This window comes from Micropterus dolomieu, linkage group LG02 (assembly GCF_021292245.1).
Source record: "Micropterus dolomieu isolate WLL.071019.BEF.003 ecotype Adirondacks linkage group LG02, ASM2129224v1, whole genome shotgun sequence".
Lineage (NCBI taxonomy): Eukaryota > Metazoa > Chordata > Actinopteri > Centrarchiformes > Centrarchidae > Micropterus > Micropterus dolomieu.
In genome coordinates this window covers 25,865,582-25,888,477 of record NC_060151.1, presented here as the reverse complement: position 1 = coordinate 25,888,477, position 22,896 = coordinate 25,865,582, and the positions used below count along the sequence as shown (strand labels likewise).

Here is a 22,896-nt window from a genome sequence, read left to right as displayed (position 1 = left end):
GTGAGACTGATGAGAATGTCAGTGGTTCTGAAGGTAGTATGAATAAGACAAACAGAAAACTGGACCTGATGGAGTAAGATAAAGGGTTAGGGGATCAACATTTTAACAGCTCATCCTCAGGGGTACATGAATGTTGTCTAAACAAAATTAAATGGCAACCAAAGAGATAATTGCTGAGCTATTTCAGTCTGGACTCTGAATCAAAGTGGTGGACCGTCAGACAGACAGACATCCCTAGAGCAAAGAAAATATCTAAAACTCAGATAATGTACAAAAAGTCAGTTTCGATGGTATACATATATATCGTCTATATATATATCTCATTTCTTTTTTAACAGACCACACAAAGGCCATTTCCAGTTTCAGCCAGCCTCCTTGTGACTCATTGGAAAGTCATCAATTGCATTTCCTCACAAACAAGTAGTAGTTCCAGGTCATGAGCTCAGTTCAGTTTTGGTTAACAAAAAATACTCGTATGTGTACCTGATTTTAACTGAATAATGTGTTTAACAGAGCAAAAACTTGGCAGATGTAGAGATCTTTCAACTCAGGTCTCCATCTGTGCTGTGAGCTCTCCTTTTCCTGGTATCATCTGCGGACTTGTGAAATCTAGTCTTTGTAGACACGATTTCAGTGCTTCCTCTGATGTTTATCTAAACAGGAAATATCAGCGTTGCAGGTGCAGTGTAGCAGCCGATTTCAACTCTGTCAAGAGGAAATAGGACGTTTCCTGTTGAAACATTGCTTTGTATCAGCTAGTTATTTATATGTACCCGTTATCCAGCATGTAAAAATAAATCCGTTGGCTGTCAAGATCCTTTAAACAGATATTAATAGTCATCCACATAATCCTACATTATATACACAAAAAAACATGAGGCTTTCATTTATTTAAAAAATATTTTAATGCACCATTAATAAAGGGTCCAACGCATTAATACAAGAGAAATATTGCAAATAATATTAAAATAATCATCAAATTAAAAGGAAAAACAATAAAAAATAAATGAATGGAAGGTATGTACATGTTTCCTCCTCATGGAGAGAGGAAAAGGAACAACATATTTACAGCTTGAAATCAGTGTGTTTCTACGAGAAACAAACACCTCTACAATATTTACATGTACTTCTTTGATTTTTTTTTTTCCTTTCATCTTTTTATCCTGTAGTAAAGAGGGTTGGTTTGTACTGAAAGGCTTTCATTGCAACAAAAATATCTTACACATTTTCCTGTTTGGGAGGGAACAAAGCAAAGAGTCTTCAGCTAATTAATGTTAAACTTTGGACGGCCATATGCCATATGAAAAACAGACACAACACAAGGGCCATACACATCCCACTGTTTGCAGTGTCACAAACCTGCTGAGGCTCATCTATGTATACCTTCCACCCATCTACACTGCAAACACACTGTAAGCAGGACATTGGTTTGCCTAAAAATGATAAATCTTTCAGGGAGGGATGCTTTGTATGGGGCGAATGACTCCATTCTGAAATAAAATACAAACTAATGCTTTTTGGAAAGGCCCACAAACAGGGGGGGAAAATAAACTTTACTAAACTAGACATTTGAAGAGACCTGATCTAATCAAATAAATGTGCCTTTTAAAAACATTTGTAGCACACATACTGACTAAGTTGAATACTGACCACACATTTTCACTAGGACCTGCAGGAGTTTGGTGATCTTTGCTTAAATGGCTGAAGAAAGAAGAATTTGAAGTTGCCAGCTGTTGAAACAGCAACCTGACATTTGCGGGTTGAAACAAAATACGAAAATACCAGGGAAGGAACAACTAAACAGAAATAAGCAGACAGAAAGAGATCCTATAAAAACAAACACTCAATGAATTCTCCTCACAAGACCTTTTGTTGATAGCTTAGGGGAATGAGGGGGGGGGGGGGGATAGGGGGGGAAAAAAATACAGGCCAATTTTCTGTTCTGATCCTGCAGACAAAAAAAAAAAAATCAGCAGCCATGTAAAAATAAAATACACTTTTAGCTATAACTTAACTGACATATTTTCCCGGTGGGTTAAAAACAATAGTTTAAAGGACTTTACTCTGATCCAGACAGAAGGTTGTGGCAAATCAGGAGAGTAGTGGAGAAGAGAAACAACGGGCTGGTGAATCACAAGCCACTAAAGACAATGAGTGGGTACACTGAAGCTCATTTCACTGTAAGATGCTTACAGCTAATGCAACTAAATACTATTAATATCAACAGTAATATTATTATATAATACTATGAAATGAAATTTAAAAAAAGCTCCAAAACAATCTTCACACTCGGAAATCTTGCATAACTGAAGACCAAATTGATATAAGTTTGTCATCTTAAAAGTGCGCCCATAACACGCTTTTAAAAACCCTGATTTGTCTGATATTCCTGTGCGTACGTGTGCGGATCTGTGGTTTGGGTGGGAGGGGGGATGGGGAGGGACCTGACAGTGGAAAAAGAGATCCAGACTGTAGATTTTGTGAGCTGATGTAGACATAAAATACCAGTATTATTTTTCTTTTTTTTTTTTTTACAGTTATTGTCTTCCTTCAAATGGATCTTGGCATGGAAATAGAAAGACCTTTCATCTCTGGCTGCATGGACCAACTTGGTTGGGACATATTACCCAATCAAACAATACTGCCACAGAAAAGCTAATGTCAAACAAAGACCCCCTCATTGTATTCGCATGCCAGGTAACAAACTGGCTTGTGAAACTGCCAAATGAATGAAAAGTGCAATTGTGTGCGTCTCTGTTGCCTGGGTTTTGTGAGGATGGCTGTGAGGCAATCCGGAGGAGAGGCAGGGGGTATTGGAGGGTGGCTTTGCTTCGAGGTACACTCTGAGGAGGGGGAACCATGTGTCCGGATCTGGCTGGCCGTTGGCAAGTGAGGAACGTGTCCACTAGTTCAGCGTCCCACGACAGTTCTCTGTTCCACACAGGCATGGAATCTTATTCTCCTCCAGAGGGAATTTGTAGTCATAGGTTATCTCTTCATTGACGGCGATAGCCTGCTTCGAGTAGATCACAATCTTTTTCTGGGACTCTATGGTGATAACCTTGGCGTAGCAGTTTGGCTAGAAGAACAAAGCAAAGAGATACAGTTTCGCACTACAGCTTTTAACCTGACAAGAAATCTCGTCACATTTTAATCTCATGGCATGAGATCTCGTCACACCCCTAATAAACAAGTGTTGACTGAGTATGTTCAGACTCACAGTGCAGCAGTGGTTGATGAATCGTGCCAAGTTGCCACACTTCGTGGCATCTATAATTGTGTCGTGGTCCACTCTGAACAAGTAGCTGCTCCCGATGCCTTGCTGTGCGTACCGCTTCTCTCGATTGTCAGCTACCATCTGGACAGACACAAACATTTGCTTACTGAACCAACCACAACATACAAGTTCCTATAAAGTTGCACGAGTAACATTTCATCTACTGTCATATACACAGAGCTTTATAATGCACCAATATTGGAACCTTCTTAATGAAGGCATGCAGATTTTGTTGCTGAACAGTATAATCACTGCATGGAACAGTTAGTATTAGGACAACATCTTGACTGCATGGGATGCCTGGAAATATCTGCTTTAAAATCATCAGTAGTTCAACACAGACTGGAAGCATTACCTGTCTGATGTTTTGACCCACATACTCAATGACCATCTCATCAGCAGCAATGGGCTCCATGGCAAACAGGCCCCACTCATGAATCCTGCTGCGTCCAAAACGAAGCTTCTTCTTGCGATACTACATTAGGAAAGAAAAGACATATTGTAACAGTGGTCTTGGCAAAGGTTTAGAAAGCATGCAGGCCCTGTAATGAATATATACTCATGTTTTCATGAAACCCCAACCTTGTACAAGGCCCAAGTACATGCCAGCAGAAGATGCTGATTTAAGTATATGCAGTTTTAGTTAGCCACACAGTTTGAAAACAGACTGACTCTGCATTTATCACAGTTCCAGTGTAAAACAGTCACCACCCAAAAACTTGACCACAACCCTTCTTTAGGGTGTTGCTGGTGAAGGGTATATAACAGCAAGACTCGTTTCCTGTGTGTGTGTTTAACGCAAAGTAGGCCAGTTCAATTATGGCAAAAATCATAAACGGGCAGCTGTGGCTCAGGAGGTAGAGCGGTCGTTCACTGATCAGAAGGCTGGTGGTTAGATCCCCGGCTCCCCCAGTCTGCATGCTGAAGTGTCTTTGGGCAAACTGAGTTTAAATTGAGTGTGTGAATGTATTAACTTCTGTTTCTGATGAGCAGTTTACACCTCCGCCTCTGCTCATTAATGTGTGAATGTTGTGAATGAAATGTAGTGTAAGCTTTGAGTGTCGCGTTCTATAAGAACAGACCATTTGCCATAATCACACTAATTCTGGTTACTACTCATCGTCTTTCAGCTGGTATTACAGTGTTATAACGTAATGAGTTGTTGCACCTGTCACCTGCTTGACTGTGTAACCACCCATCCACCCCCTTCTGCAGCCGATCTGCCCCGCAAAGCAGGTCAAACACTGCGTTGCTGTTATCCTCCTATGCTCTAACTGCTGCTGCTTAAAGTTAATAATGATGGATTAATACGTCTTATTTCATGGGCTATTTGGGATTTTTGAGGCAATTCATATATACTAATTTAAAAAATTAGGAATTATTGGTATAATATTGTATAGCAACCTAATTGAAATTCAGTTCTGGCAAATGCACTAGAAAATACAGAGAATTAGAAACTATAATGCACAATAATGTGCTGAAAACTGTACAATGTGCATGCAACTGACTGGGTGCATGAGATAACATGACTGTAACTGGTTGTACCTTAAGCTGGTTGAGTTTGAGCAGGTCAGAGTCCATGACAGCCGTGGTGCCGATGACTGTGAGGAGGCGGCGCTGCTCTGAACGTCTCTCTGATAGCACCCGGTTAGCTCCCTGGCAGAAAACAGATAGCAAAGGGCTTTACAAGGGGACCATTATCACAATCTCATGTTCATATATGGCCCCGAGCTTGAGGAGACTGGACCAGAGAAACACTTTGACCTTAATGCGCAAGAGTTATGTTAGAGCAGGTGAGGTTGATTTCAAAACCAATCAGACTTTGAGCAAATGATAAGAGGAAGGACAAAGGCAAGTTTCTCTTCTATTTCTACAATGTATAGTACACTAAATTTAGGAACAACCACTTCCAGAGCACAACTGTGGGACAAATGTCAAATCTACTGCAAATCTGGAGGAAAGCCCGAATTTATGAAATAGTTTCAGGACCAATTTAAAAAGACAATACTTATTCTGTTAGACTTAGTTTCTCAAGCACATTATTTCAGAACAAATGAGCTCTGTTTTTGGTCCTAAACCTACTATTTTTGCCTTATGTTGTAAAGTTTTCGAGATAACACAAGCACTTACAGTTTTTTTTTAAATATTTCTCTTTACAAATGAATGAATTTACCCCACTAACAAGTATTACCAGTGTAGTCAATAACTGTTATGCGGCATTCAGACCAAACGCGAATTTTATCCATGCAACGCTCTCCTCGCGGGGTTTTTAAATCGCTGGACAACTGCTGAGTGTTCACACACAACGCGATAACGCGAATAAACATAGCTCGCCATTACTACAGCTGTATGACCCCAAAGTAAACATTTTGCTGTGATTAAATAGCAATAAACGCATCAAACTGATGCCGAAATAACTACAATATGATGCAGATTTGTTAAACATATGAATTCATGCTTTGTCAGGTCTGCCAGCAAGAAAGCAGGACTACAACTTCTAAAATGTTTGTTTTCTGAATGGAGTTCGGATCGATCAAGGCTATGCTAACTTGGTCACCGTAAAGTACAACGATAGCTGGAATAAAGTTCCACACATGTTTTCTGAACTCACCAGGTAGTTAAACCTCCTCGCTTTCTTTTCTCCCAGCAATGTCCAGTTTTGACCGGTTTTTATATAAATAGGAAGTAGTAGTCCAACAGAGCTAACGGCGCTAACAAATTTAGCTGCTGAGAAGCTCGAGTGAAGATAAATCAACGTTGTAATCCCAAAAACTACAGTAAAAAGCTAATTTAATAAAAGCAGTTTACTCCGAGCTCCTCCCGCGTGCAAACGGCGTAGTTGGTAGAGCATAATCCAGTCCGACCATGGGTGTTTATTTGTCCAAAAGCTGGAGCGCTGCCCCCTGTTCCTCTCCCCCAAGTTTAGCAGCTCTCTGCCGGCCAGCAGATTTTCAACCGCCTGCTCTGCCTGGCCGTCTGGCCCTCCCCACACAACGCTCTGAAGCCTCGGTGACGTACGGACAATCTCAACGTTGATAGGCTATCGCGACTCAGCGTCATGCGATTTCCTTCTCACTGCCTTCGCTTCGCGCCGCCGGATCCGCCCCCTGCTTCGCGCCGCCCAACAGGAAATCGCGGCTCTACGCGTCTTTGCATTGACTTAAGCTCACCACCCAGAAAGCACCATTATAGCTCATGCCTTAATGGTAATAACAAAAAGATACTTCTGATATCCTTTCATTTTAAATATTAATTTTCATAAAGTGTCTTATGAGCTTTTTTTAATAGCAATAAATACATGGATTTAATTATGTATCTGTTTGCATTTTAAGTGTACATCGCTAAAACCATCCATTTGCTCAAATCATCTATGTTGCAGAAGGTTTGAAGCAAACGTAGTAAGGTAGTGTAGCAGCGTAACTGTAGCTAGTAGGGCTGCCAAGGAGTCATATAATCATTTGCCAAATGTCAATAACTTGACTGACTAAAGAGGAGGAGGTTTGTGTTCAAAGTTAATAATGGTCAACCTGAGTACTAACCTATCACCTTTATGAAAACAGCAGTCTGTGTTTTTCCACAGTTTACTTTACACTCAGACTGACACAGACCAAACCACACCACTACTTGGGACAGGTGCAAACCATAGACTGTATATAAGAAATGGACGTAGTCATCGTGACGGCACCCATTGGTTTGTAAACTGCCGTTTTGAAGCCTCGAGTTTGGCCGACAGGGCGCCGCCATGTCGAGTTTTTGCAACCAGGAAGTGCCCGGAATTGACGATACAGTGGAGCTAACGGCCGTGTGTGGAGCTAGCTAGCTTGCTTAGCTAGGTCATTTTAACAGGGCTGAAAACTTTGTCCAGCGAACAACAGTCAACTAAATGTACTCACCAGAGAAAGTGAACAGCCGACTCCTAATAAGCTTTTTCAGTGGTGCTGGTTAAATTTACACAGTGCCGAGGGTACAAGTCACTCTAGCCTGATTGACAAGTCGCCATGGTAACGACTTGTCAATCGTAGATAATCCCGCCCTGAAACATACTCTGCTTTGTGGTCTATTTTAAAATAAATAGGACCATAATTTACTAAATGAACATCATTTTGTATTGAAGGAGACTTGAAACTAGCGACTGAGACCATAAACTCATCAGGAAAGTGTTTACTGGGGTAATTATTCAGCTGAGAAGTAGGGTCATTTTCTCATTATTTCTAATGGAGCCAGACTTCTTTTTGCAACCAGAAGAGTCGCCCCTGCTGGACTTCCAATACAATGCAGGTTTCAGGGACTTCCGCATCGGCTTCATATTGTAGACCGGAAGCTTCCCGCATGGTGCAAACACATCTCAGATCAGAGCTGACACATCAAGGTTGCAGGGCTATTTTGATTAGGACATTAAAGACACTGACTGATGTTGTTTCCAGTTACATCTCATTTTCTGCTGAGTCTGTGATATTGTACCTCTAAAAACATTGAGATTACATCAAAACAATAAGCCATGGGTAACAAAACATCTAAATTGTGTGTGCCCTGGATTTAAAGAAACAAGTCTTTCTCCATGGTGACAGTGAGACACAGCACAAATGCACAATGGAAAACGCATTACACGGTTATACAAGGTTTGCGTAGGAATGCAACACAACTATGCCAATTTCCCCCTCTAAACCACACCACCACTAAATATCAGCAGTTGTTTGCAAATGACTTATGTCTTTCCCTAACAACAATCTGGAAGTGTGAGAATAATAACAGACCACATAGCACCATGACTGGTGCATCATGATGAGCGTGTGCCAATCTGGAGGCTGTCACTGGTGATATGAACCAATAAAAGTCAGTTCCCAACATTATACTAGATTTTGGAAGGAAGAGAGGATAAAACAAGAAAGAGAAAATGACCTCAAAATAATAACTAAGAGATTAATACACATGGCACATGGTTTAGTTGTACCTGTGCTGGGGACAATGGTGAAACCCATAGTTTGTTTGTGTGCACAAGCTCACCAGACTTCTTCAAGTTGTTTTTAGAGCACTTTAAACATCTGTCAGCCATCCGTCTCACAGAACAGTAACACGGTTTATTCTAGGTCTAGGCAAACTTCAACACACGTGTCGCACTTCAATTTATTTTAGATTTGCTTGTAAAATTAACCCTTGACAGGGTACTACTGGTTTAACTAACTAAAGAAAATGTAATTTCAAGTTTCCGCTCACCACTGTAGAGACACTGTGCATAAAGTTTCTATGTGATTCTGGAAAATTAATATAATAACATGATATTATGATACGTAGTTTGTGTGTATGATAAAATGCCCTGTGTTCAACCACCAAGTTATTGTCTAATTGTGCAAAACCTCTAGACTTCTGAGTCCAGTGTTATAATTATACTTTCTTCCCTGCCATTTAAATTCCTAAGGGGTATTTACCAAGCATCATATTAACCACCTATAATAACCATATTCAGTAACTTCTGGAATATAATTCTTTCCACAACATGGCCATCTGTTTGTTGTGAACTTTGCCTCAACTCTCCAAATAAGGAATGGTGAACATTCAAAAAGCTGAATCCAAGTACCTCAGCCTGATAGGATAAAAACTCCATTAGTAAGAAATGGGCTGACTAAACATAAAAAAAGAGCAGTATTTTTAAGCCTCCTTTATAGTCAAGACTATTTTGCCTTGCTTTAAAAATCTTCTACTGTATCTTCAGTATTTGAACTTAGTTTCTCAAATACTAGTTTGATAACAACAGACCTACATGTGCTAGTATTTTAAAATTCATTGGCAAATTCATTGGAAAACCACAGCAGAGCCCATCGCTGTTAAACAGATCTCCCAAACAGGAGCGTAGTGGTGGAAAGAACAGGAGGAGTCAGAATGTGGAGTATGCATACCGAGCTGTCGACATTCTCCACCTCCCGTATGACCTGCTCAGGCAGGTCCAGGTCCAGATAGACGTCTTTCTCCTTGCGGCTGATGGCGTAGTACCCCTCACTCCTGGCACAACCGGTAACATGCTCACGAAGCTGTCCACCTGCGTTCTTCTTCTTACGCCGAGGGTTCGGCAAATTGGTTAGTGCAGCTCGAAGGTCAAGGGCAATGGCAGGAAACCAGACAGTGACACGTAGACATAACACATTCTATCCATGAAAAAAATATTACGTAGGCTAGTAATTGATTAAGAACAGCTATAGATTATTTGTACATTAGTAACTGGGGTTAATTTCTATGGCAGTCATGGAGACACATTTAATAAGATAGTCATTGATAAGGATATTTGTGTGGCTGACCCAGTGAGTGTCATTAAGCCAGTCAGAGCTGTGGTCATCCTGTAGCAGCTTCTCATAAGTCTTCTTCAGCAACATCAGGTCTTCGCCATCAAGACCGGAGTTCCAGATGTCATACAGGATGGTCATCTGCTCAAACTCACTGCGGTTGTCAAACTTCACGGCTGGTGGCTCAGGTGCTGGGATAGGTTGTGGCCAGTGCTGGGACGACATGAGCCCTGCCTCCTGCAGAAAGAGACGCTCACTCTTCCTCACCTCTTCAACCACCTCATCCTCTGTGTCTGAACTTGACAGCTCCCCAGACTCAAGCTCCTCCACGTCTACATCTTCCTCAAAGTCTGAGTCCTGAGCACAGGAAGAGGGATATTACTACCAATGAACTGTGAATTAACACACAACTATGGACAAGCACTGAGGCTGTTTTCACACATGAAGCTTAGTTTCCTTGGTCCACACAAAAGCAAAATCAAATATCCATTGTCGGCTTTTAGTTTCTATTCTGTTTGAGGTTTACACTAAGGATTATACTGATCTTGTATACATTAAGTCACATGGTCACACGGCAGGTGACATTATTTTTGGAAAGTTTCCGTCAAAATATTAAGAACCAATGGCCAAATCTTGTTGACAGAGTTATTAACATTTTGAGAGATTTACCAAATTCTATGTATATATGCTGGATCATTGAATTTTTATGAAATACAACATTCATTTTCATGGAGGAACAAGCACAGGGGCTGTTCTACACAGCAATGACCAAACATTTAATGAGGTAGGTATCATCTGGTAACTAAATTGATTACAAGAGAAGAGATGCTTCAGGATCTGTCTGACTCAGTTCAGCAGATTAATCCGACTGATCATGCACTGTATGTTTAAAAGCAAAGCATGCTGAAAAACAGAAAACCTTCTACTTGTTATTTCCAGTCACAGTCACCCTGGCATGTGTCAGGACAAAGGTGGTGACTGAGGCTGACGTTAGTTAGAAGTTTGATAAACACCAACTGAACAAATTTACATAAAACACTGAGGCAACATCAGTAGGTCTGTGCTGACGGCAACAGCGACTGATTACTGTTATTGTAGAGAGGAGCACAGGGCCACAGCTCTGCCGCACTGCCTGTTACTCCACAAACATCTTCCCGCTAGAATCCACCATGTATCACACAGAGAGAATTCAATGTTGGCAATTTAAATCTTGTAAACTTTTTAATCTAAACATATTGTCGTTCTGTGGCGTGTTGCAGTGTTTAAAACAGAATGACAGTGGCAGCAGTGGAGGATATTTCTATTTTTAGTAGGTTATTTTTTAATTCACCGTTTAATTTCACCTTATTTTAATGTTAACTCCCTTCTCGAATCTGCTCACCTTGCTTTTCCTTTCAGTTCTCCTTTACTCCCCACACACCTTCACCTCTGGTTTCTTACTGCAAACAAACCCACTTGTCCCGCCCTTTTATGTTTCGCTCTCCCTGTATGTGTCTGCTGACTTTCTCCATCAGCAGTACATTTTATAAAGTCACAGAAATGACACAGAACTTGTCTTTTGGAATTTTCCACCTGCGAAGTTTTCACAGCAGCAGGTGCGCCGCAAGCGGAGGAGTCTTGTTAATGACGTAGCCTATCGACACAATCGAAACCAACGTGGCTGACATGAGTGACACTTGCACTAGTGTGTTCACCGTTGCTTTACCTGGTGCTTGTAAAATATCCAAAGTGTCAGCGTCTTGTAACGTAACATCTATCTGTGTTTTTCTCTGCAAAATGCTAAAATGGGTCGCCAAATATACCCGGCCGGCCCGCCCAAGTAAAGTCTATATGTGGCAACACTGTTGGTATTCCCAGTTGGGACATTTTGTACATGCAAGAGACAGATTATTTTCCTGGGGAAAAACCTGATGACGTTTCCAAAAAACTTCAAACGTGTATGTGCCACCTTTACAGGAATCCAAAACTGGACCTACAGATGAGTCATACTTCTATTGTGTCACACATGTTACCTATGACAAAACGTCTATGATTAAACCATTTACAGGAACAAACAAGAAATCCCACACACCTCTAGTTTGCGCTTCCTCTGTTTCTTGTCTGGTTGCTCTTTCAGTTTTTTTGCGTGATGAACCTCAAAGTTTTCTTTGTCTTTTCTTCTCCTCTTTTTGCTCTTGTCCTCTTCAAGTTCCAAACCCTTGCCAACCACGATCTTCTTTGACGATGGAGGTACAGCTGCAGCATGACCCACATCCTCAGACTCACAAAGCACCCCCATTCCAGATAAGTTTTCTCCTGTATCTCCCCTTGATGGTAGTGCCTCTCCAATGACCTCCTCTGGAGCTTCAAGCACCCCAGAAATAGTGTTGAGGTCTGCTGGGAGCAAGACAGAAGAGTCTTGTTTGGAGGAAGTCCTTTTGGTACCGGGTGGCACTGGGGGAACAGGGGATTTGCAGTAATTGTGCTCCATAAGGACAATTACACCCTCTGGGCTTATAACCAGGGCCAGTGTCTCTGGTGAGAAGAGATCCTCTTCCATCTTCTGCTCTTCTGCCTCATCAGATGTCTCTGTCTCCTCTGAGTCCCCAGCGTCAGGGTCCATTTTCAGGGCCACGTCAGCCAACACAGACAGGTCAGTGGTTGAAGCAGAGGCCAGCTGTAGAAGGCTCGATGCCCCCAGCTGCTCTCGGAGTCTCAACCTCTGCTCCCTTTCTTCCTCATCCTCGTCTTCCTCTCTGAGGGAATGACAAGAAGAAGCAGACAAACTGGTGGTCCGAGGCCTGCCTCTCGATCGTTTGTTAACAGGAGGTGGAGGAGGGGCCTCCTCGAAAGCCATCCTGCACATAGAGGCATGGTCCAATGGAAGGTTCTGCACAGTGCGGCACACCATAACAGGAGGGGCGGGAGATTTGGGGGAGTCTCTGCCTGCACCCCGTTTTCCTGGGGATTTGACAGGAGTGGTCTGAGGAGAAAGAGGTGGTCCTTTTTTGGACTCATCAGAGTCTTGGGTTCGTACAGATGGGGGCACGATGAGGGCATTGCCTTCACCTGGTTTGGAGGCAAAGGGGAGCAGTTGGATGCCCTGAGTCGGACGACCTGAGGGGGTTGGGGCAGCAGTAACAGGGAAGTCTGGAGGCCTGCCAGGGGAGAGGAGAGGAGATTCACCTGCCACGTGTGAGGGAGATGGAGATAGCGGTGCAGTCGACAGCTGCATTTTGCTGTCGTTCTCGCCTGTGGAGAATGAGACAGTCTTCCTGCGTTTCTTGAGAGGGGGCACGAGAACAATAGGTGACGAGGGACGCGGGTATGGGGGCGACGGAGGACGTTTGGTAGGTGATGCTGTTGTATCTGCCTTGCCCTCCTTGGCTTCACCTGAGAGAAAATGAGAGTTTTGAACAACTGATCCAAACAAAACATAAAGAACTTAAGATGCCCTTTCCAATGTTGCACTATGCTGATGAGGACTTCTGACTAACCTGTTTTGACCTCTGCCTTTGGAACAGCGAATGCATTGTTTTCTCTAAACACAAAGCACAGGAAAAAATTTGAAGCAGCAATAATGACACAAGTACATTTAATTATTATGTAATTGACAAAATGTAAGTCTGAAGACAGATCTCCTTTTGCACAATGAACTAAAACAAACCTGTCATCCTCTTTCTCAGTTGTGCTGTCCATGGTTGACTCATCCATAGAGTCTGACCCCTCACTCTCAGGCCTTTCTCCTTCCTCCTCATCTTCAGAGGAAGAAGAAGATGAGGACGCTGAAGAGGAAGAGCCCTCAGAGGATGAGGAGAGGCTCTCATCATCACTATCAGCACTAAGGGCATCATCTAAAAAAAAGATATTTGATATCATTACTGCCTTAACTTAAAAGTAGACACAGAAATAAAGACATAGTAATAGGATTACAGTTTGCCATTTACCATCAGAATCCTTTTCACTCTCCTCTTCTTCCTCATCCTCCTATGAATAAAAAAAGGTTTAAATTACAATAATAAAATATCACAGTGAAATGCTGCCATCTAGCAACCAATGAGAGAAGACAATTCTTAAAACTTTTTAACTTTAACTTTTTTTTTCTCTTACTACAACTACATGCCATATGCATTAACATTCATATTATATGCATATAATACCTGATGTTTAACGAAGACAACATTTTCAAAAGACTCATTTATGCACATCATTTGTTTGTGTTCTTTAGTTTATGTTGTTTGTGTGTGTGTATATATATATATATATATGTTATTGTTTTTGTTGTTAGCTTTAAAAAAGAAAGAAAGACAGAATTAAAACAAAACACACCTTTTCAGTCGAGGACCCATCAGATGTTTCCTCTCCCTCACTGCCAAGCTCCCAAGGTTTACGACTTCTTGGCTTCTTTTTCCTCCTCTTGTTGTCCCTTGCAGCTCCATGCCTGTCTGCCACTGGCATTCTCCCCTCAGCAGCTGGAAACAAGACAACAGTTTGAGGGTTTTATGCAGGCCAATTAATCCAGTCCTCCTTTTAAAAATTTAAAACACCAGCTCAGCAAACCTTCGTCATCCTCGTCTGGTGGGGTCGAGGGTCGCGGCCTTTTCATGTCTCCCTCTTCAAGCTCTTGAGGTTCTTTCCTCTTCACCTGCGCAATTGGACCCCAACAGAATTTTTTTAAAAACAATATAAAAACAGCCAAGAATGGACTTCTTCTGGAAATTCTTGACAACTACCATAAGATTCGAAATCTGACAAAATACCAAGAACTACAGCATATCTCCCCCAATATTTCTGACTGTAAATCTATTTTTTATCATTTTAATCTGGGACCAGTACTGTTGTTAGGTATTGTCTTCATTAAAATGCAAAATAAAATCAATGGTTCAAACTGGGGCTTGTAATGATTATGATGGTATTATCATGGTAACTGGTCACTCATCATATCATGGTCACTTGCCAGTGTGTGTATGTAATCAGAGGTGTAGATGTAGGTGTTTTTATCAAATCAAAGTGTGAGCTGTGAAACATGGAGATCCAGTTCCAAGATCTGCAACATTGTGGTGCATTTACCTTGAAGGAAGGCAGTCGAAGTGCTCCTCGGAGAGAAAATCCCTCCATGCCACCACTCTTTGCCCAATCCACAAGAGACGTGAGGGGTTCCCGAGGACGGTTGACCTTTTCTTCTTTTTTCTCATCCTCCCGTAAGGCAGACACCCCTCTAACCATTGTCTGGAAAGGCTACAGGAGAGACACATTTACAACTTGTATTTATTCCCTTCTTCCAGTAGACAGTATAACAAAAGGCATCATCTTGCTACTGAGAATGAGGAAGGTAAATTGAAACCGTCATTAAGTACAAATAGATGCAAATTGATGGCAGTTTTAAACCTGAACATAGAATCAGCTTGAAGCAAATGACATTTTAGAGAGATGTAGTCATGAGTGTTTTAAAACAAGAAAGCACAAAGAAGTGGATAATGCAATATTTCTTACCTTCACACACAAAAAAACTAACCATCAAGATTATAAATGAAGACAACGCCAGCACTGTTGCACTGTCTTTCTTACCTTGGCCTTGGTCTCTTTCCTCTCCCACCACTCGTCAAAAGTCGCAAAAGCAACATTCTCCACCATTTTGCGGTTCAGGTCCCTCTGCATGATGTTTTTCATTTCCTGGATCAAAGTGGCCAGGACCATCTGCACTGTGGCTTCATGTGGATTCTCAGCCAGCATGGGCATCTCCTCCCCTGGAGCCCTGTACTCGTCTCCATTCCCGGGCAGCATGGTGCCATAGCCAGGTGGGGGCATGTAGGACGGGTAGTGTGGTGGTAAGACGTGTGGAGGCCAGCCAGTATGGGGAGGTGGAATTCCATGGTGAGGAGGGGGTGGTATCTGAGTGCTGTGAGGGTCAGGGTAGGGGTAGGGCATGTGGGGAGGTAAGTAGCGGTGGTCCTGGTCATAATGAGAGCCTGCACCGCTACCCTCTTGGTCCATATAGGGGTGGTGTGTGTGGAGTGGTGGCATAGAGTGGAGATGGTAGGAGGAGTAATCTGCAGTGGCTGCCTCACCAGGGCCAGGGGTGCCGTTGGATGATGACATGCGCAGCTGGTGTAGGCGACTTAGCATGTGGGTCTGCATTTGGAAGGACATAGGAGCCCCACCGCTGTACTGGTTCATCAGCTCCATGGAGGTGGCATAGTCATACATGTGGTGGGGCATGGGAGGAGGATACTCGGGGTGCAGCTCCATGTGGGGCAGAGGAGGGATCCCATGGGGAGGTGGGGGCTGGAGGGAGTAACCAGGGGGAGGTGGAGGAGGCAAATGAGGAGGGTAGGAAGGTATGGGAGGGTGCATGGAGGTGCCAAAGTGCTGTGCAGAGTCAGAGATGGGTGGGGATGAAGATGAGGGGTCCGTTGTTTGTGAAGGCATGGCAGCCTGGGATAAAGAGGGTGAGGAACCTGAGGTGACTGAGGGCTGGTGGGTGGTCACCGTTGTTATGGTAGACTCCTCCTCCTCCTCCTCATCTGAGATCTCCATGTCTTCCCCTGAGGAATGAGGAGAGGACTGAAAGAAAACAGAGTTTACTGTTTAAGGTTAAATCTTCAAGCACATCTACACTGATTATCGCATTTTCAAATCGGAGCTTCAAAGATAACTCACAACCACAGAATCATGAAATGGGGCTGAACAATTAACCGAAATCTTCGAAATCGAAATATGGTCTACTACAGTTTTCAAATTGCAGGGGTGCAATACTTAACTTATCATTTAAATATGTTCTTCAATGAAAATGAAAATAATTATGTAAAAATGATCATTCCCTTTAATATCTCAAAATGTAATGCATTATCAGTCAAAATAATCACATTCACATCAATAATCACAGATATTTTTTCCAAATTCGTTTGAACCTATCAGGAAGCTTACGGCAAAACAGCATGTTAATCTAAAACCACAAAAGCACAACAACAAAACTGCAATAAAGAAAATTAAACGCTTGCATATTGTTCTTAGGATGTGTACAACCTTTGTGTTTTTACGTGTAGTGAAGATGTTATCGTTTTCTTTCCTTTCTATCTTCTTTCTTTGCACCAAACAGTCCTTTGTTTTGCAGAGTATGTATGTTTGGGTTTTTTTTCCATAACTAAATATGAACATTTTTAGACTATTTATTTTTGGGTTATTTTACCAACGCAATAATTTAGGTGCCCACCCCATCCAGCCCAACTGCAAAAAATATTAAGCTTTCTAAGTGCTACTTCAACATCAGTACTGTTTAACACTACTTGGCAACAAAGAATCACGCACCTTTTATTTGTCAGAACAAAATGCAGTTGAGGCCAGTCTGAACCCTGAAGTTTCATTACATGCTACTGATCTTACCTGACTCTGCCCATTGTAAGGTGGTGTGTGCGCGCCCGTCCTGCTCCGTGTATCAGCAGATCCAGCCTGTGAAGATTCCTCCTGTATAGCTCCAGTCACTGTGAGGCCAACCTGGAGCTGGGATTCCTCTGGCGGCAGGATGTGAGAAGAGCAGGTGGAAGAGGATGGTGTGGTAGTTGTAAGTACAGTGGGACTCTTCCTACCTTCTCCACCCTTTCCCCGTTTCCTTCCTCTGTGTCCATCTCTGTCCCCTTTCCTCCTGTGGTCCTTCTCCCCATTGTCTCCCACCTGATTCCCACTTGTGTGCCCACCTGTTACATCACCTGAACCACCTCTTCGCTCTCCTCCATCCCCACGTATGCCCCTCTGCTTCTCCTCCTTCCTGTCTTCCTCATCTTCGTCATCAGAGGCAAGGAAAGAAAATTTTGCCTTTTGTTCTTTCAGGAGCATCTCAATACGAGAGTCGAGGCTGCTGCTGTGGTAGACAAACGGTAAACTCTCATTGGTGGAATCTGGCTCTGGGGAGGAAGAGTCACGTTGAGGGGGTGGCGGGGAGCTAGAGGAGGAGGGAAGATGGTGGGGGAGGGAGGTAGAGGAAGGGGAGGTAGAGGAGGAAGCGATGGTGGTCTGGGGCGGAGAGGAAGGCGGGGGTGTTTTCGGCGGTGCAGGTGGGGTGCTGGGACGGCGTTTGGGCTTTGTCCACTGCTCTTCAAGTGCCGGACTATCCTGGTTGAAGTCCAGTGTTCCCAGTGTTTCGGCTACAGCTGCTGCGATGACTGAGGCTGGAGGGAGAGGAGGTGGCGGTGGGGGAGGAGGAGGCAGAGCACTGTGGTGACCAGTGTGGTAGTCTTTGTCAGCACTTACCGAAGGCAGAGAACCCCTCTCTGCGAGGTTTGTGCCCCCTTGACGGGTTGAAGTGTCCAATCCCTGAGAAGGGGCTGGTGTAGGCTCTTTGGAGGAGGAGGAGGAAGAGTATGCGGAGTAAGAGGAGGGGGGAGGAGACATGCTGTTAGAGGAAGAGCGATGGGAGTTTGAATTGTATCTGGGGTCAGAGCTGTTGGAATAGTCACTGTCTCTGTCCCTGTCTCTATCTCTGTCTCGATCTCTGTCCCTGTCCCGGTCATGGCTGCTCCTTCTGCGGCTGCTGCTACCATGATGGTTGTGAGAATGGTGATGGTTGCGGTGTCTCTGGTGGCCGTGGTCACCTGATCGGGAGCCAAGGCTATCTCGCCGGTACCCCCTTTCGTCCCTGCGATCTGAGTGGTGATGGGAGTGATGGGAATGATACTTTGAGGAAGAGTTTGTGTCTTGCTGGTGGTAAGATGACCTTCTGGAGCCAATCCCCCCTGGCCCATAGCGGCCCCCTGAGTCTCTGTCACGGTCCCGGTCTGACATTGGGGGCTGATCATATTGGTTGGCTAGAGGTGGCGGAGGCATTGAGGAGTGGTGTGCAATGTGTGGACCAGGCCCTCCGACACTGGGGTACGGGGGGTAGCAAGGTGGCTCATTGGGACGGTAGGATGTGGTTGGAGGGTATATAGGGCGACCTCGATGATACACAGATGGTTCCTGCGCATCCTCAGAGTAGCGAGACACTTTGTATCCTCCAACAGTAGATGAGACTGCAGAAGACGAGGAGGAGGAAGGTAGCATGTCCTGGGGAGGGTAGCCGCTGCCCATAGTGCCAGTATTGTAGCCAGTATGTCTGAAGAGACAAATTAGGTAGATTTTAAGTTATTATTTTTGTGGACCACATTCGCACATTCACAAACATAACTTGCAATTACAGACTCCAGCTTCAACTCTTCCACTGACTACGAGTACTGCCAGTTGATCAGAATGATCAAAAGCACAAACCCCAAAATTGTCCTTTTAATTTTATTTCAGAAATTTATGTTCATCCAACACTGATCCTGTGATATGTAATAACAAAATGTCTAAACATGCAGTCCATAAAACATAACTGCTGCAAAGAACCCTGGAGCAATTCCTCTTGCAGTGTGAGCTGAGCTACATTTTATTTTAAGATAACAAAAAGAGAGTTGTGTACAAATTCGCAGATAAGCTATGAAGAGTTACAGCTACATTTTCACAGTATTAAAACTGTTACTGGCAGTTACTAATACAACACTGATAAATAAATACCATACATGATTGGTGAAATTATTTCTTGAGGTCCCATCCCCATAATCTTGATTTGATAATGTACAGGTAAAGATTTCGAGTGTCTCAGCTTTGACTGAGGGACCTGAATTTGCCTCATGATAACAACAGCACTAAGGCAATGGTAAAATTTAGACAAGAAACTTTCTATATGCTGAACCATCAACAACTAACCTGGCACCGGAGAAGCCCGAGTCTTGTGAGAAAGGAGTACCAGATCTGGAGCTGTAAGGTGTTCCTCCACCACCCTGAGATGAAGCAGAGGAGCCGGGGGTGTAGGGTCCTGTCATGGAAGAAGGGGGTGTGTCCAGACGCTGATCACTGTAACCAGTATCTGCAGAGCCCGGGGTGATGCTTCCTGATGTAAGGGCCTGAACCCCTGCAGCCAAAACTGCAAGCTCACTGGAGAGCCTCCGCCTGATTTCTGATGACTGTGCATAAAAAAGGTATTTATTAGAATTTAGAAATTGGGTTTCTGTTCTTCACTCTATAATTATGCTTAATTTGATTCAGAATGTTTGCAGGTAATGACTAATAATAACGCTGTTGAAAAACCCAAAGTCTTCTTAATAGCCATTCACACATCAATCTATCAATGATCATTAAATAAATGATTTGACAATTAATCCTGTGACAATACCGTGTCAGGCTGTGGCTGTGTTGGGGCCTGAGGTTGGAGCCTTTCTGTCAAAGCCTTGCCTCCTAGGGGAACTGTCTGAGGAGTGTAGGACCCGTTTACTATCAGGTCATAGTACTTCTGCCTCTGTTGGCCTGGGTAAAAAAAAAAAACACCACAAAAAAATAAATAAAGGCTGTGAATTTAGTTAACTAAAGACATAAACGGTAACAACTTATAAAATGAGGTTTTCAAGACAAACAAGGTGTAACTGCCTCCACAAAGAGGAAGCAATGATTTTTGTCTTATTTGCTTGTGGGCCGTATAGTTAGGAGGACCTCATAAAACTGTTTACAGTTGAGGTTTGTGGGAAGCTGGGGCAATAAGCAAGAGTATTACTTTTGGTATAACTCTGGACAAAAGTGCAGATATTGCAGGAAAGGATATTTTAAAACACCTTCAGTATTTTCTCATAAACTACAGGTCTATCTTGAATTAAATACAAAGCTGAAATACATCCCATTTCGACGCTTCACTGTGTGTATTACTATGTGTATAAAGATCCAGTTTGAAGAGCCCGTGTAAAATCTTAAAATACATTTTTCAATTATTAAAATAAGTAATTCACAGGGTTGTGTAGCCTTGGGGAGTTAAGCACTCAATGGGTCCTTTGTGCTACACAAATTAGGAGCGTTTCAATGTGTTTTGATGGATATAAGTCACAGTTTTAAACCCAAATCTCAAAAGTGTTTATTTGGCACAGTACAAACATTGCTACAATGTTCACCCACTGCTGTCTGAAGCATCACTGCAATAACATAGCTCATACTTTAAAGAATCACATTAGTTGTAATAGCTTACCTTTTATATCCAGTTGAGCATGAATGATGTTACCCATGACAGAAGTGTTGTGCAGATGCTTGACTGTGTCCTTTGCTCCTCTGGTGCTGGTAAACAAAACCCTGGCCAGGCCCAAGTGCTTCCTGGTCTTGGGATGAAAAAGGATCTCCATCTCCTCCACCTCACCAAACTTGGCACACATTTCTGCCAAGAAGGGCTCTTTGATGTTGTCATTGAGTCTAGCGAAGGTCACCTCCTTGAGGGGTATGGGACCCACATAGAACTCATCAAGCTGTGAAGAAGAATGATAAAAATCAGGGAGAAGAACTTGGAAACAGCTTGTGATGTGTGAAATTTGATGTCAACCAGTGATTCTCACCTTAAACTTCGGCACTGGCAGGGACAGTTCTGTATATCTGGACCACAGTCTTCGGGGTCTAGGGTCCCGCAGTTCACCAACAGGAGGAAAACCAGAGTCCTGGAAAAACAATTATACAGGTTGCATTTCAAAGATACACTTTTAGGCATGTGCACATACACTCAGACAGAGAAACATAGTGGAAATCAACTCACTGGCACACTGAAATGCACTCCATCATATCTGTAGACTTTTTGTGTGACCCGCCGAATTGTTGGGTCCTGGACGAGTTTGTAGCTTTTCCACTGCAAACTGACAGCTTTTTGTGTATCTGCCTCAGCGTCTGGATCCATCCTACAACTGACAAAGGGGAAAACCATGATTTCAGACATCAGCTACTGTTTGGAGACAGACCCACATCAGAATCATCATCATCATCACCACCACCAGGATGAAGACGAAGCTTTAACAAATTAGCGACCGAACAGAGAGCTATACTCATCTGAAATGCTGCAGTAATAACAGATAAAGTATATTTGGCCGCTGCAGGTACACAGAGTGGTAATGTAACACAACGATGAGCTGCGTCACATCAGTTAGCCAAAAATTAACTTTTTCTGACCACTGTCTGGTAATTGTCATGTCCAAGGCAGAGGAAAAAAATAATTTAAAAGCATGATAATCAGGAGGTTTTCAGTCTTGACTAAGATGCTGCGTGCTGTCAAAACAATGACCACCGTTACGTCACTGACCAGTTAACGTTAGCTAGCTAGCTTGCACCAACAAAACGCAAAGAAACTGTTTTCCAGCGTCCACACTGAGTTCACGTTAAACGCAGGTTAATTCGGGTCCAGACCTCCTCCGTAGGAACAACATAATCGATAGCTCTTGCGTTAGATAACGTTAACTGATCTCACATTACTTATGCATTCTCGCTTTAGCTAGGGTAAGTTAACGCTGCCGTTGGCTAATGCTAACTAGCAAGAACATCAAGTTAGGGAGTCAAACTCTGATCTTCGTCCACATCGATAACATTTTATCAGTAATATTCGTGTAATGTGCATATATCCGAAGCTCTACTGGCTTGTTTTGGCTCCGGTTAGCCTAAATTCAGACCCCCACCTCTTCGAGACCTACAGCCCGCTCATCCGAAAGTAGCAACCCGCCGCTACAGTGTAGGCAGCTGCAGCCAGGCCCGGGAGACGAACAAGAAAAACACTGAGTCCCTAACAGACAAGGGACGTCTCCGACAAAGCGCAGAGGCAAAATTGACGAGCTAAAACGATGCCGCTATCATTCCGGTAGTTAGTCAAAACAACAACACGCCTCTCCGAGCGAAGAAGCCATTGTTTTCGTTTTTAAAATCCCTATATTGATGAGAGAGCGGCCATCGCGTAACCAACCTGAAAGCCTCGCCTGTTCTCCATCAGTGTTAAGCGAATGCAGCCTACGATTCCTGATCGGCACTTTCTTTACACCTCGGTTACTGAAATAGAAAAATACAGAAGCGACTATATCGACATGCAGCACTGCAAATATAATTAAAATAAAATATTTTAGGTAATTTAACGACTGCATATTATTAAATCAAATTTCTACAGTTGAAAAGAATTGTTTGAATCTGCTGATCCAAATTCAACCTCAGGTAAGTGATCAACGCGCCCCCTAAAGGCTGATCAGTGACAACTCAGTTAACATAAACTACACATTTTATCCTATGATTTTATCACTTCTGACCCAAATGGTGAGCAGTACTAATATTTAATATATAACAGACATAATCAGGGATTTACTCATTTTTTGTAGTGTTTACAGAAACCATTTAAGAGGATGATAGAAAGTCCACAGCTATATTCAAAGTTTTACTCTTGTAATAATATAATAATTAGTCATTTAGCAGCAACTTCTATTCACACAACAATTGCTATGTCTGTCAGAGGCTGCACGCCTCTGGAACAACTACAGGTTAAGTGTGTGGCTCAGGAACACTGCCTTGGGAAAGGGA

General features: G+C 43.0%; 1 protein-coding gene across 2 annotated transcripts; it reads right to left on the bottom strand.

Moving 5' to 3' along the window:
• Positions 1 to 886: 886 nt before the first annotated feature.
• setd1a (SET domain containing 1A, histone lysine methyltransferase) lies at positions 887 to 22,317 on the bottom strand. 2 transcript variants are annotated; one of them, XM_046035829.1, is made up of 21 exons: positions 22,295 to 22,317; positions 21,107 to 21,251; positions 20,913 to 21,011; positions 20,555 to 20,825; positions 19,718 to 19,848; positions 19,252 to 19,508; positions 16,915 to 18,619; positions 15,100 to 16,095; positions 14,602 to 14,769; positions 14,092 to 14,176; positions 13,861 to 14,003; positions 13,479 to 13,518; positions 13,199 to 13,385; positions 13,029 to 13,072; positions 11,624 to 12,924; positions 9,555 to 9,909; positions 9,172 to 9,353; positions 4,823 to 4,933; positions 3,633 to 3,752; positions 3,221 to 3,358; positions 887 to 3,079 (listed from the first exon to the last, which is right to left on the bottom strand). In XM_046035829.1, the coding sequence occupies exons 2-21, from the start codon at positions 21,242 to 21,244 to the stop codon at positions 2,906 to 2,908; spliced, it is 6,645 nt and encodes a 2,214-aa protein (XP_045891785.1). In that variant the 5' UTR covers positions 21,245 to 21,251; positions 22,295 to 22,317; the 3' UTR covers positions 887 to 2,905. The 2 variants fall into 2 exon arrangements, with proteins under 2 accessions (XP_045891785.1, XP_045891777.1); XM_046035821.1 differs by lacking the exon at positions 22,295 to 22,317 and adding an exon at positions 22,014 to 22,275.
• Between the last annotated feature and the right edge of the window lie 579 nt (positions 22,318 to 22,896).

Excerpts from the sequence above, each read along its gene's own strand:
- setd1a (XM_046035829.1), bottom strand. The coding sequence starts at position 21,244 with ATGGATCCAGACGCTGAGGCAGATACACAAAAAGCTGTCAGTTTGCAG. Across the intron at positions 19,509-19,717 it reads CACAGCCACAGCCTGACACG|TCATCAGAAATCAGGCGGAG; the intron begins GTATTGTCACAG and ends TTTTATGCACAG. Across the intron at positions 9,354-9,554 it reads TCACTGGGTCAGCCACACAA|TAACCAATTTGCCGAACCCT; the intron begins ATATCCTTATCA and ends TTCGAGCTGCAC.